Source organism: Electrophorus electricus, chromosome 13 (genome assembly GCF_041902795.1).
Source record: "Electrophorus electricus isolate QZ-2024a chromosome 13, ASM4190279v1, whole genome shotgun sequence".
NCBI classification, from domain to species: Eukaryota; Metazoa; Chordata; class Actinopteri; order Gymnotiformes; family Gymnotidae; genus Electrophorus; species Electrophorus electricus.
In genome coordinates, this window is record NC_137509.1 from 16,787,655 (window position 1) to 16,801,155 (window position 13,501).

The 13,501-nt window shown below is 37.7% G+C and overlaps 1 protein-coding gene across 4 annotated transcripts; it reads right to left on the reverse strand.

Annotated features, from left to right (window-relative positions):
* Positions 1-653: 653 nt before the first annotated feature.
* On the reverse strand, positions 654-13,397 carry map1sb (microtubule-associated protein 1Sb). 4 transcript variants are annotated; one of them, XM_081694469.1, is made up of 7 exons: positions 13,242-13,397; positions 11,778-11,879; positions 8,530-8,612; positions 8,092-8,232; positions 4,701-7,884; positions 4,389-4,594; positions 654-4,210 (listed from the first exon to the last, which is right to left on the reverse strand). In XM_081694469.1, exons 1-7 carry the CDS (start codon positions 13,387-13,389, stop codon positions 4,043-4,045), a joined length of 4,032 nt encoding a protein of 1,343 aa, XP_081550595.1. In that variant the 5' UTR covers positions 13,390-13,397; the 3' UTR covers positions 654-4,042. The 4 variants fall into 4 exon arrangements, with proteins under 4 accessions (XP_081550595.1, XP_026870532.2, XP_026870541.2 ...); XM_027014731.2 differs by having other exon boundaries at positions 4,389-4,597; XM_027014740.2 differs by having other exon boundaries at positions 4,701-7,887.
* Positions 13,398-13,501: the final 104 nt, after the last annotated feature.

Here is a 13,501-nt window from a genome sequence, read left to right on the forward strand (position 1 = left end):
CCTGTCTGCTTTAATTAAATATTTAAACTATTAATCTGCTTTTAATCTGCTTTAATGATTATTTAATCTCATGATGAAGCACAAATATGAATGAGCATTTTCTGGAAATGACAAACTTGTGACTGAAAAGTTAAAAAGATGCTGAAAGTATTTTGTCCTCTCTTTCTACTAATAGTAATATAATCACCAAATATTGAACTCCTAACTTAAATCCTTACTAGGTCATTTAAAGAATATAATTAAGTTGTAAAGGGCGAAAACTCCATGGTGGGATACTATTTTAATTAATTATTGCTAATAAAGAATATTATTAATTTTCTGATTTTGGGAGTTTTCATTTTCTTCCAAAGGCGACTGAAATGTAGGATGCACACTTCCCTTCCACTTGCATCGCAGTCCCCTTGGTTACCTGTTCATGTTTTTGTTTTGGTTCCATCATTTCATTTTATTTGCCACCTTGTGAGTGTCAGCTGTTCCATATTAATGACTAGTTAGCCTTATTATTTAATCCTTGTGTAATTTTGGACACCCTAATTTTAAAATCAAATGTGAAATTATTATAGGATTTTTTATATTATTATAGGAAGTAATTCATCTTTATCCTAATAGACCTTTTAGCATTTTTACTGGCTTTATTAAAGGAGAACTGGGACTGTACATTATCACTTTTGTTGCTTTTATTGGTTTGTCAGCAAGAATAAAAGTGTGGGTTTTAATGAATCACCACTCAGCTGGAATTCATTTGCATGCGTTAACTTGCATAATGTGCTAGAATTAATTTCTCATTTACAAATTAGCAATGATTTATAAGGAATATTGAGGAACAGATTTATTCAGCTACGTCTTAATTAGCCACACTCTTTTAGTGTGGCCCAGATGTCAATACTTTTATATGATATAAAACAAAACCTTTATATGCTATAATAACAGTTCCTCAGTGTTCCTGCTCACTATTACCCAGTGTAACGCTAATGAACTGTGCACTAGACTCATACAGTCACACTTAAAAGGCTGAAGATTCACCACAAAGAGCTATAAACACTTAAGAAGCATTTGTGTGCATCATTGAAAGAGAGAAAACCTGAGTTAATCTATACCAGAGGGGTTTCAAGCACATGAATGTTCAGAGTCACTGATTTTGTGTATATGAAGTAAGCACACTGAAACATAACCTCTGTAAATACATAATCCCATTGCATATTTGATATTGCTGCTGTTTCAGTCCATCCACAATCGTTTACTGAGATCAGAAATGTTCACTGGATAATGATGCCTTCATGCAAAAAAGCCCCAGAGTGCTTTATAAGAATCGCCAATCTTTGTTTTTGTTTGTTTGGTGGCTTTGTTTTAGAGTTGTTGTGGTTTTACTAATAATATGCTCTTTTTTGGACACTTAAATTTTACATTTAAACATCATTTTTACATTTTAATAAATTAATATATACTGTGATGATATATTACATATTTCTTATAGTCTTCAACAATGCAACACAGGGCTTTAATTTTCTGTATATAGCATATTTTTTTAAAAAGCCTTTGTGTTTATTGTTAATTTAAGCAGTGAGAAATCTTGGAACTTAACAGTTAAAGTACATACATATACACAGTAGGTGATATATAACATAACTCAGTTGGCACATAACAGAACTTACACTTGTTGTTACACTTGACCATATTTAGGCAGTTCATTCTCAAAGCAAGCAAGTTCCAAAATTCATGAGACAGGAACAATGGAACAATAAAACAATAATTCCTTACTTTAGCTATAACACAAAACAATGATTTTGATCCTGTCATATACCTTTTATTATGTATTTTTGCACACTGAAACAAATGTTTTCAGAATTTCTCTATCACCCTATAGTTTTTTTTGTTCCAGTACATACATAAACACAGATATATTGGAGAAGAGTCCAGGTGAGTAATTGCAGTATACTGTAGTAAGAGATGTAGAGCTGTAGAGAGAAGCAGAATATTTCAGCCGCTCTGCTTGCACAGCAGATGAAAGACCTCTGTCCGAAATATGCTGCTTCTCTCTACTTCTCTCTACATCATATATATAAACTGGATCCCCTTTATGCTGAAGAGGGATGTTCCTGAGGCCAAATATAAGCAAAAATCATACTGTATATTTTAAAAGTACATTTATGCATATGTTAAGTGAAAGAACAGTCTTACATATGTTGTTTGGTGTTGCGCTTTTGTCATTCTCATTTTGTAATTCTTTCTAGATATTAGCATTGATTCCTGTATCTAGCAGTATGTTAGTTCAATGGTTTCTTGGACTCTATCCTATTGTACTGGCTAGGAGGAATTCTATTTGATGACAAAGCACTCAGCAGGGAGAAATCCACAATTTTAATGTAAATTAACGTAAGTGCCCTGTCATTAAAAAGACAAATGTAATTGAAGAATTCTAAAAACAGATTTAAATTCAGCATAAACTTACTTTAAGGTCCACTTAGTTTGGAAAGCACAAAAGTTCAGATTTTGCCTATTTTTTTCCCCTATATTTTTTTCATCCTCCAATTCTGGCCCTCAAGTCCCCCTGCAATGCATTATTCAGTGTTTTCAAATCATCAGCTAATTATCAAGCACTTCATAAACTGAGTCAGATATTTCAGAGCAGAGAGACAACTGTTTGTAGTACATGGCGTCCTCAGGTCAAGTATTACAAAAGTAGTGCCAGAAAATTACAATGAATACTTTTAGGAGGAGCATTGCAAAAAAAAGATCATATATTCTGACAGTAGTTCGGTTATGAAAGGTTAAAGGGTTCTCTTTATTTAGGTACTGGATTGTTAACTATTATTTCTGTTCATATAGCAAGTCATAACACTCTCTACTAAGTACGGACTGCAAATCTGCAGTGATTTAAACAGGACCAATGATTATGAACTACACAAAAAAGATCAATAGTTTTGTGAAACCCAGTCAAGATGTTTAGAAGCATATCTTACTGTCTACTCCCAGAAGACTTCTTAAATGAGTATTCAGAAATCTGTGTGGGGGGTGGGGGGAGTATCTGAATCTGAATTACAGCAGTGGCACATGCTGAACCAACCCCACTGTACAGGGGAGCAAAGTTGTCAGATTTCCCCCTACTGTTTGTATTCAACACAGAGGTTACCATTTTGCCCAGATATAGACTGAATTCCAATTTCAGCAATAGGCAATATATGTGACTAATCAAACAGGGATGCAAATGCCAGACTAAAGTTTTACAAGGAGATGTTTATTGTCTCCTTTTTACTGGGAGGATAGCATTCCCTCACATCCCCCCTCAAACTGAGCCCTGCTTCTGTGGGACTCATTCTCTGGAATACCTTTGAGATGTTTTGACTGTGGATCACCAATGAAAGCCTTCCTTGCACTCCCTAGGACTTGAATATTGTATTTTATTTCAATTTTACTGACTGTGTTTACTTTCATTTATTTGTTGTTGTTGTTGTTTTAATATATAGCAATTTTCTTTATAAGATTTGCTATGGATTTGTGCATTTTTTCATGTATTTGGTTACCAAAAATATTGTTGCCTTCTGCTTGGATCCCCAGTATCTTTCACTGCAATTATTCACACATGAATGTGTTTTAGGTGGAGATATTTATCTGAGTGGAAGAATGTTTATAAAGTTTGGCTTTATAAAAGTTAAATTGTTTTGATTCTATTTATGCCAAATTACATTGTGGCAGGATAATTTTGCCGCTATATTTTTGCAATTGTAATAATATACTCTCATGTGTCCTTTTCCAAAATCAACAAAACATACATTATTCTCCAAAAAAATATTTAGTAAAAAAAAAAACTTCATGCAAGATATAGATGGAAAAATTATCCACGTTGTGAGCTAGTACCCAGTATTAACATTTGCTAACCTAAAATATCTAACAAGTTGTAGGCATTATGTATCATAGGCATGATCTTTCCAGTTGTGACAATATTTAAAATCATGTCAGCAACAGCATTATAAACCTATTCTTATTACTTGAGTGGTAAAACTGTGAAGGTGTGGATATGTTCTATGTTCTTTGCATTTAAGAGCTAAGGAGAGAATGTAAACTCCACTTTACAGGCAGGAAATGTCTCTTCCTGCATGGCCACTGTGCTGTTGCTTCCCAATACAGTGATGCCCAACTGCCGCTGCCTGTCTCGTGTCTGTTGGTACCACTCATGAATTATCACCGATTCAAATGTGGGAATTAAAGTCACCTGGAGACAAGAAGTAACAAACTGAGATGTAGACTTCACATGACTTAGATACATAGTTTCTTGCAACACAGGCACTGCAGGTGACTGGGTGACTTGACTACAAATGATTAGTGTTGACAATATGTCAGTAAATTATGAAAATGCATATGTGATGAAAAAGGTTTTGTATGTAACTAACCGGGACATGGTCAGGCCATGTGGATTTGCCATCCAGTAAGGCATCCAGAACAGACCTTATCATGGCTTCTTTTATAGTATCGTCCCCACTTATGATGTAACAGGACGATCGCAAGCGGCAGAAGAATTCCAAGTCGACAGTGGAGGCTGCCTGGCCAGAGGGGAGATATGCAAGGTCCAGATACACAAAGGTGCCACCCTTGTTACCTGCTGATTTGAACAGAATCCTATTAGTAAGAAACTGAGCACAACTGATTGTGGTGTTAGTGATAGTCCTTGTGCTATTCAAATATTTTCACACAACTATTCATACCTGCTGAACTTAATCTTTTTGGAGCAGAAGGGGTAGAGTGTGATACTGAAGAGTCCACAGTGAAATTTGACCTCACACTACTAACTGATCCACCTTGATTTCCAGTCATGGTTTTGCTGGCTTGCACTAAACTAGTAGATGTCATCCTCTGTGTTACACCGAGTGTTTTCTCTTTCCTTGTAGCACCTATCTTGACATTTTTCCTAGGATCAGGCATGCAAGTCCCTGGCTGGGGTGGAAGAGGTGGCAAGTCCTTCACAGGGACTGGCAGAGGGTCATGAGTTGGGGACTTATTTATTGTTTGAGTATTTAAGCCCTCATTTATGTTCTGAGAGTATAGATGCACACCAGCTTCCTCATCAGAATCTAATGCACTATCCATAGTGATGGTGGGGAATTCCTCTATTCCAGGATACATGTCCAAATCAGAGGTATTTGGGAAGTAGTCACTAGCAGAAGTGATAGGAGTGTCTTGGGAAGGGCAAGTGATTTTGCTACCTATGAATGTCAGTGGCAGGGGCTTTGTCACCTCCTGTGAGTGGTCACTGTCATCTGAGAGATCATGAGGGCTTGTAGTGGTAAGTCCAGGTGAGGGTGGCTGCTGCGTCTCAGCAGGTTTAAAATGCTTGAACTCACATGGAGAAACCAAACACAGATCAACATCATGTGCCATGTCAAACATCAGGTTTTGCGGTCCAGCTGGACATCCATCCAGGCCATCATTTATAACCATCTTTGTATGGGGTATCTTTAAAGACAAAGACATCCCTACTTTGAAATCAGAATCTATATAATGTCCATTAGAGTACAAGGTCTCATGCTCATTAGTGGATTCACTGACTGTTGGAAGTACTTGTTCAAAGGACATTGACAAAGACTCATCAACCTCAGTGGACTGTGGTGAGCTAACTTCTGCAGGCATGGAGTGAGTGGTAGTTACAGATGGGGATATATCAGGTGCAATGTCTTTGAAAGAACTCAGTGACAAGAAGCTGGAGTGTTTCTCTTTTGAGGAGGTGGAATTGCTATCTTGATTACTTCTGGGACATTCTGGAAATCCAGAATGTTTACAGGATCCTGTGTCCTGACTCTCAGACCCTAAGCACATCTTAGCTCCTAGGCTGCTGTGGTCTCTGGAGGCCCAGGTCTCCTCAGAGGCCAGGTGATAGGGCGTATGGCCAGCACTTTTTGGTCCAGATTCCGGAGAATTCAACTCGAGGGTCTTCTCGTCAGGGCTGACACAGACTTCATTTCCATATTTGGAAAGACTGTCTTTCAAAGCACCATCAAGTAAAGTATACTCAGTTGGTGTGAGGTCGAGATGCACACTATGATCACTTTTTGGAGTCTTGACAAAGAAGGCAGAGGCCTCAATGGTTTTGCTTTGGTCCGGTAAAGTTTCTCTACATCCTAACCTCTCTAGACTCTCAAGGTCATTCTTTGGATCTTCCTCATCCAAAGAGGGGAGGTCAATGTTTTCAGTAGGAGGGAAATTATTTGTCTGATTTTGATCTATTTCTAGAAAATCTGATCCCATATTTTTAGGAGAAGAAAATAATAAGTGATTTGGACCCTCCATATCACCTGAAAGCTTCTGGTTTTTCTGTTCCTTTTTAGATTTGTTGTTTTTTATTTTGTCCTCTGTCCCCTTGTTTACTTTTGTTTCCATTTTCTTTGCATTTGCTGACTTAACTGGATCTAAAGGAATGGCTTTTTTTGCATCTTTTCCTGAAGAAATATTTTTTCTCTCTTCTGTCTTTACATCTTGTTTTTGCTCATTCTTTAAATCAGCCTTTGATATGTTAACAGCAGAACCATTTTTACCTGCCATTTTCCTCTGCCCATTTTCTTGTTTCTTTGACACAGATACACTAGTCTTTACTTCTTGTTTATTGTCCTTAAAAGACTCCTTCCTTGTAACTGTTTTTTCAGGTTTGGGGAGTTTTAGTTTGCCACCATTTTTCACATATCTCAGTCTTTCTTCACCTGTTGAGTCATTACCATTCACTCCTTTGGCTTTGTTCTTTGGCTCTAAATATCCAAAGGCTGATCTGTCCTTTGAAGCAGCACTACCTCTCCTGGATTCCTTGGTTCCAGACTTTAGGCCATCCTGGCTCTCCACATGTTTTGGGTTCTTTTCTAAATTTGATGATTCAATGTCTTTGGAACAGACTACAGGTCGCTTGAGAAACTCTAGATGTTTCAACCTCTCTAGACCCTCTAGAATCTTCCTTTGTGGTGTAGAACCAGGGAAAAGGACCCGGATAATTTTTTCATGTGGGCTGGCAGGATGCCATACAAGTAAAGTACAAATAGAGACTAGAGAAGTTAAGGGAGCCTCTGAGCCTTTGGGGTTGGAGCTGCTCTCTGGCCAGCTGCGCATGAAAGCTTCAAACTCTTTGCTGTGTTTTACTGGGTTAAGGACATATAGTTCAAGACACCCCACTCCCATCTTCTGAAAAAGAATTACTGGTTCTATAGGACCAATGGAATTGCGAAGTAGTGGTTCTGGTGAGATTTTAAGCTTCTCCAGATGACATAAGGTAAAGGCTGCTTGATCACTACTTTGTAATACATTTGGATCACCATTAAGTTTTTTCAACTTTTTTGGTGCATTGAGAAAAACTACACCTAACTCTGGAGAGACTAAATTTCTAAGCCATTCTTCATTCTTCATGGAGGCAGAGAAGTTATACCCCTCAAGCTCTGCAACCTTCCTTTCAAACAGGCTGTTAATCCCTGGTAGGTTATCTGTCCCAAGGTGTGTGAGCAGAATGGAGTCAACACGGTCAAGATGCCTCACCAGCTTCCAGAAGCAAGAGCATGGGTCTGCCCCTCCATTAATCAGGACATTGAATCCATTGACTGCAAAGAATGCACAGTCCCCTCTCCCACCTGGAAAGATGTAGCAGCAGGGGCGACATAGTTTCAGAAAACCCACTGTGCTTGGGGGCTCAAGGAGGTCAAATGGAGACTGTGACTCAAGGGTCTTGGAAAGATGATCTGTGAACTCCTGAAGGCCCCCCATTTTGGGTAGCACCATTAGAGGGTTTACCTTAATGTCTATTATATCTTGTGTACTGTGCTTCCCAAGAACAGAGTTTTTCCATTTTCCAATCTTGGGGCAACTCAGGGTCAGGCTTGCTTTGCTAGACGTGTTTATAGAATCCAGGATTGGTCGAATCTGCTAGATATATATATAAAAGGAATAGCACAGTCACTCCCGGTGAAAAATCAGCATTTATATTTCTTTGTGTCAATTTAGTCCATGCAATTCCTGATGTAGATCATAAAACTGGGAGATCCAGTCTCCCAAATAAACATCAGGATTACATATGAAAGAAGATCTGGCAACCAATAAACTCAGGATTAAAGATGATAAAGCACAGACCTTCTCATCAGCAAAGATCTGAGTGAACTGATTTGGACTGAAGTGTCCTGTGTGTAGGACTACATCTCCTGTGTCCTCTAGAGACTGTCCCACGAGCACAAGGAGCTTGTGTTGAGATGTGTCCCACATCAGGCTATGAACCTGCATGATGTCATTGACATTTCAGAATACTAACAACTGGCAAAAGAATTTCATACATTTTTTTTTTTTTCAGGGCTGCTGACTAATGGTACAATAGATTCTGATCCTAGATCAGTTTTGTTACACATATGTAAACTCTTTATGTGTACAATTACCATACACTTGAAATTCAATTAAAAAATACAAAAATATGTTTGGCGAGTTTAAATATATGCAATTGAGATTCAGTCTTGTGATAACTTTTCAATAACTCTGAAGGAAAATTTAGGTGGAAAACAAAATGCTGCAGAAACACACCTCTGAGCAGACAACTTCTTCTGAGGGATTGACCACAACCTTGGAGTTGAGAACACTTGTACTATACTGAAATATCTGTTGACCTACAAAGAAAAACTGATTGGTTAAAAAGGAGATAAACAGTAAAGGTAGCAAAAGTAAGGCTTTTATAAGCAAATCTCTATGGCAAAGAATATTTGGAATATTTCCCCCAGATGACCAAGAAAAAAACAAATATCCGCTGCAAACACTGTTATTGACTTCCTCAACTGAGAAATTCTTCAGAACTGAATGTGAAAATAAATGAACAGATACATTAGACCAAGGGTGTCCAGTTCTGGTCCTGGTGGGCCGTAGTTCTGCAAAGTTTAGTGATTGCTCTGCTCTACTTAATCAGACACACCTACTAAAATTGACTGATGAGATGAATCAGGCACATTTATATATGCAATCACCAAACCAAACTGGTCTCTGGCCCTCTTGGAACAGGGTTTGACACAGTGCTACATTAACTAATATTAGTTAAACACAGCTGATTTCCAGGTTTAGTAGGTGTAAACTTTGCAGAATTCCGGCCCTCCAGGACCAGACTTGGACCCCCCTTGCATTAGACTGAAACAAAACAAGATGCTCCCTTGACACAAGCAGTCTCCAACAAAGTTTCTTTTTAATCTTCAAAATATTGTCAAGATATTGTCAAGTAAGCATGAGTTACAGGAAACACTAAATAGAAAAAAAGAACTGTATACTTTCAGTTGTATCTTCAACACACATTATCCTGTCTTTTCTCATTTGTTCTGTTCTCAGGAGTGCTGCTGCACTAAACACAAGCAGCTTTCCAAGCATTTCCTTTTTGAGCCTGTTTGGTGCCTACACACCCTGCAGAACCAGAAAGGTCATGCTTGCACAGTCTGTCCAGCAGTCAGCAAAGTTCCACTGATGCTTTTCAGCATGACGATGACAGAGGATTACTTCTTAATGAGTAAGTACAATTACAATCACTCACTCTTCCCGAGATTACTTTTATTTATCATTATATTTAAGGATTTTATCTTTTATAGTGGACTAATTCTATAACCATCACTATTATCATTAATAGGCCTAGTAAAGGTTTTTGCCTACTGTATATTAAAAAGAATTTCCAAGGCCTGCAAATAAGAATAATCCACTGCAGTGCTCTCTTTAGCTTCCATAATCAGAACAAAGGGGCAGCAGCACTTCCTTCCTGTCTTTCTCTGAGAGCTGAAATACCGACCAAAAACCAGACATATTTCAGAGCTATGCAGCACTACCCAAAACCAGACATATTTCAGAGCTATGCAGCACTACCCAAAAGCCAATACGAGACATAAGAAGCAGTTATGTTTATGCTGAACTACTCAAGTTATACATTATGCATCACCTAAGACACTAGATATTTGTTTAGTTAGTCAATAGTGCCTTTGTAATGTCATATAAGTGACAAACAAAGACAGCTTTATTTTCTAAATAAAAGCTTTCAGTGCAAAGCATTTAGCTGTTTTGAACAAAAACTAAATTACTGCCTTTCAAAATACTTGTGAAATATCAAAACAACAAAAATGTGAAATAGAAAAACAAAGTACATCACTTAGCCTTCTGATGAAGAACACATACCATGAACTTTTGTCTTAAAATAAATTTACATTTAAAATACATTTTACTTTTTTACTTTTATATTAAAATGCATTTAACATTTAAAATGCATTTTATATTTAACAATTAAATTTGTGTTAATATGAAATATTAAAACTTATAAATACTTTTTCGAAACTCTGAGATTCTCAGCTTTTCAAATAGAAAGAAGGAATTGAACTATAACCCAACATTAGGGTTTAGGGATTATGAAATCCACAACTGGATTTGGATTCATGCTCTAGATTTGAATACCACTAGCCTATCGTATGGTTATTCCCTTTGGCTCAGAGAAGAAACAAAGCCAAGTGTCTAATTTATGCACAAAAACAACAGAATTGGGCTGCAGCTCAATGGCAGCAGGGCTTTTGGACTAATGAGTCAAAGTTTGAAATTTCCGGGTCCAACACAAGGTAGTTTGTCTCTGCATCCAACAGTGAAGCACAGTGAAAGTTCCCTGCATGTTTAGGGCTGTTTTTCTGCAAATGGAGGTGATTTGTTCAAAATTAATTGGTCCCTCACTGCTGAGAAGAACAGGCAGATTCTTATCAATTACGTATTTCCATCAGGGAGACGTTTGACTGGCTGTGTGTTTGGGGTCATTGTCATGGTGGAGAATAAAATTGAGACCAAACTCATAAAGATCTATCTCCAGCAAAAGAAGAACAAAGAGTCCTACAGCCGATGATATGGCCCCCATAGTCTTGAATTCAACATCACTGAGTCAATCTGAGATAACATGCAGAGACAGAAGCAAATTAGACAGCCATAGTCTTCAGAAGAACTGTGGGAAGTTCTACAAAAGGCTTGAAACAACTTATGATCTATGTAAGAGAATGAATGCCAGGGAGAGAATTGGTGCTGTTTTAAAAGCGGGTGTTCACATCAAGGTTTCTTCTGCCTACTGCATTTCCTATGATGTTTATTGATAAATAAAAACCTTTCAAAACTTCACTTTACATATTTCCATAAGTTCCTAAAACATTTTCTCAATAAGAAGTTTGAAAATTCCTTGTCACCAAACTTGTGAATGTGTAATATATGCCAATAGAGGCTATGTCATTGTCCTGTAAAATGTGGATGTTTAATGTATTACAGAAACGAATACATTTGCATTAGTTTTGTGTTTTTAATTATTTAATTTCTTTTTGGTGGGGTGGTAGTGCTCAGAAGATTGAGATGTGTCACCATCAAGGAGAGAGCGAGGTGTGAATATAAACAAAAGGAGAGCTTTATTATCGCTATAACAAGCAAATTAAAGACTGACAAATGTCAAAGAAAGTCAAGTAGTCTTTTTAGTATTTTAAGAGCTGTAGGCTTTTATCTGAGCATAAGGTAAAATGTGAAGCCTGTGGGTTTAAATAAAGACAATGATGACAGTGAACGGGGGACAGGCATGAGTAATTATTGATTAACAGTCTGATGATTTGGATCAGAGGAGTGGCTTGTGTGTGCATGTCTAGGCATGTCTGGATGCTGACTAGATCATAACAAGATGTTTGAAAATGTTTGGAAATGCCTGATAGTTCAAATTTAGACTGAAAATTGTTAATACGATTAAAAAAAAAAGATAAAACTGAACAAACATTTGAAATGTGCAGGTGAAATTCACATACCTTTAACATCAGTAGAGGAATGAGAAGAATAGTGAGTAACAAAGAGTTTAAGTTGTTCATCCAAATTACATATAGTTAGGTCCACATCCCATGAACGGATTCCTAAAAAAGATCAGAATTCTGTGAGAATATGGCCAAACTAGGCAGAAGTGCCTGTGCTTAATGACACGCCCTCTTCTTTTCCCCTTTTGTCTGTTTCCTATGAGTGGGAAAAGGTCTGAGTCCATGCAGTTTGCTTGTTAACTGGAACATCATGGGTGATGCAGCCTGCAAATGTGTATTAGCAAACTTCATTATTTTTAATGTAATTCTCTGCGACCTTAGACCTCTCAGGTTAACCCACAGGATAGATTTTACCATCATCACAGTTCAGCCCTAGAAAGAAGCTTATTCAATGCTGCTTGCCACAGCAAGACCTCTGATTCCTTAACATGGGCAGAATTAATGCAGTGGAATGGGTGAATGAACACGCTAGAATAGTGCAGTGAGGTGCCAAGGGAGTGGGCAAGTTGCTCAATTTGCTGATGTGCCTAGCAACAGAGTTGCCAGCACCCTGCTTCAGGGAGCACACACTATACACGCATCCCACAGTTTGCTCCAGCAGAGTACAGAGACATAGAGGGAACATCCATTGAAGCAAACAGCTGCTTTATTGAAATGTGTCCATAGAGTATCACACATAACACATTATGGTTTAATGTTAGAACCTGAGTACATTTTAACTGTGCATGAAGGTTATGTTATTAGGTTTTATATATATATATATATGTATGTATGTATGTATTTTTTTATGCATATTTCCTGAGTGGATAGGTTTATTACAGTTAGCAAAATATGCTTGTATTGTTGAGCAAACTATACTACATTACACCGGGGAAAACAGTTGTCCTTGCTAAGTCAAATTTAAATTTAATCGAGGATTACTTTGTACTCGCGCCCCCACACTGGAGACAAATAATTCGAGCTGGTGTGATCATGCAGATCTGCCTGACAATCTGTTGTGGTACGTATGGCAAGAAATACTGGCAAATTAGTGTATAACATGAGGATAATTTATTATAGATAATGTCTTAATATGATCTATTATACGGCCAGATGATAAATAACGGTAGAGACTTGCTTGGCTGCACCTCGCCATCGCCAATACTGCAGTGCGTAGCGGTGCGCACAGCTTGGCTCGGTGCATGTTAAGGTTGTTGGGTAAACACCAATATTAATATAAATAGTCTATATTAAGTGTCTATCATAAAAATCATATACATCAATTTCAGAAATTCTAGAGAAAATAATAACGTCATTTACTCCAGCCAAGAGTAAATACAAAGACAACAAAAAGATTTACGGACACTGCAATATAGCACAGAGGAGAAATCTTGGCGTGAACTCTTTTGTCTTGTTACAGTAGCCCATGGTGTGCAAGCGTCGTGTTTAATTTCCTTAAAATCAAACAAAAACGGTCATTACCTCTTTCAATATCCACAACGGCGTAGTCCAGTATATTTGGCCGATAGATTGCGCCGATTATTATCACCATTGAGTATTTGTCACTGCTGAAACCGGGATGAGTTACTTGGTCCTGCGATTCCGCAGCTCCCATAAGCTCCGACGCCATGTTGGAAAGTTATGCTTATGATGTCATACACAAACAATAACGCATTACCGAAGAAAACCGAAAAGTCATATGGCCCTTAAGATTGACCAATCAGTGTCTGCGCCATGCTGCA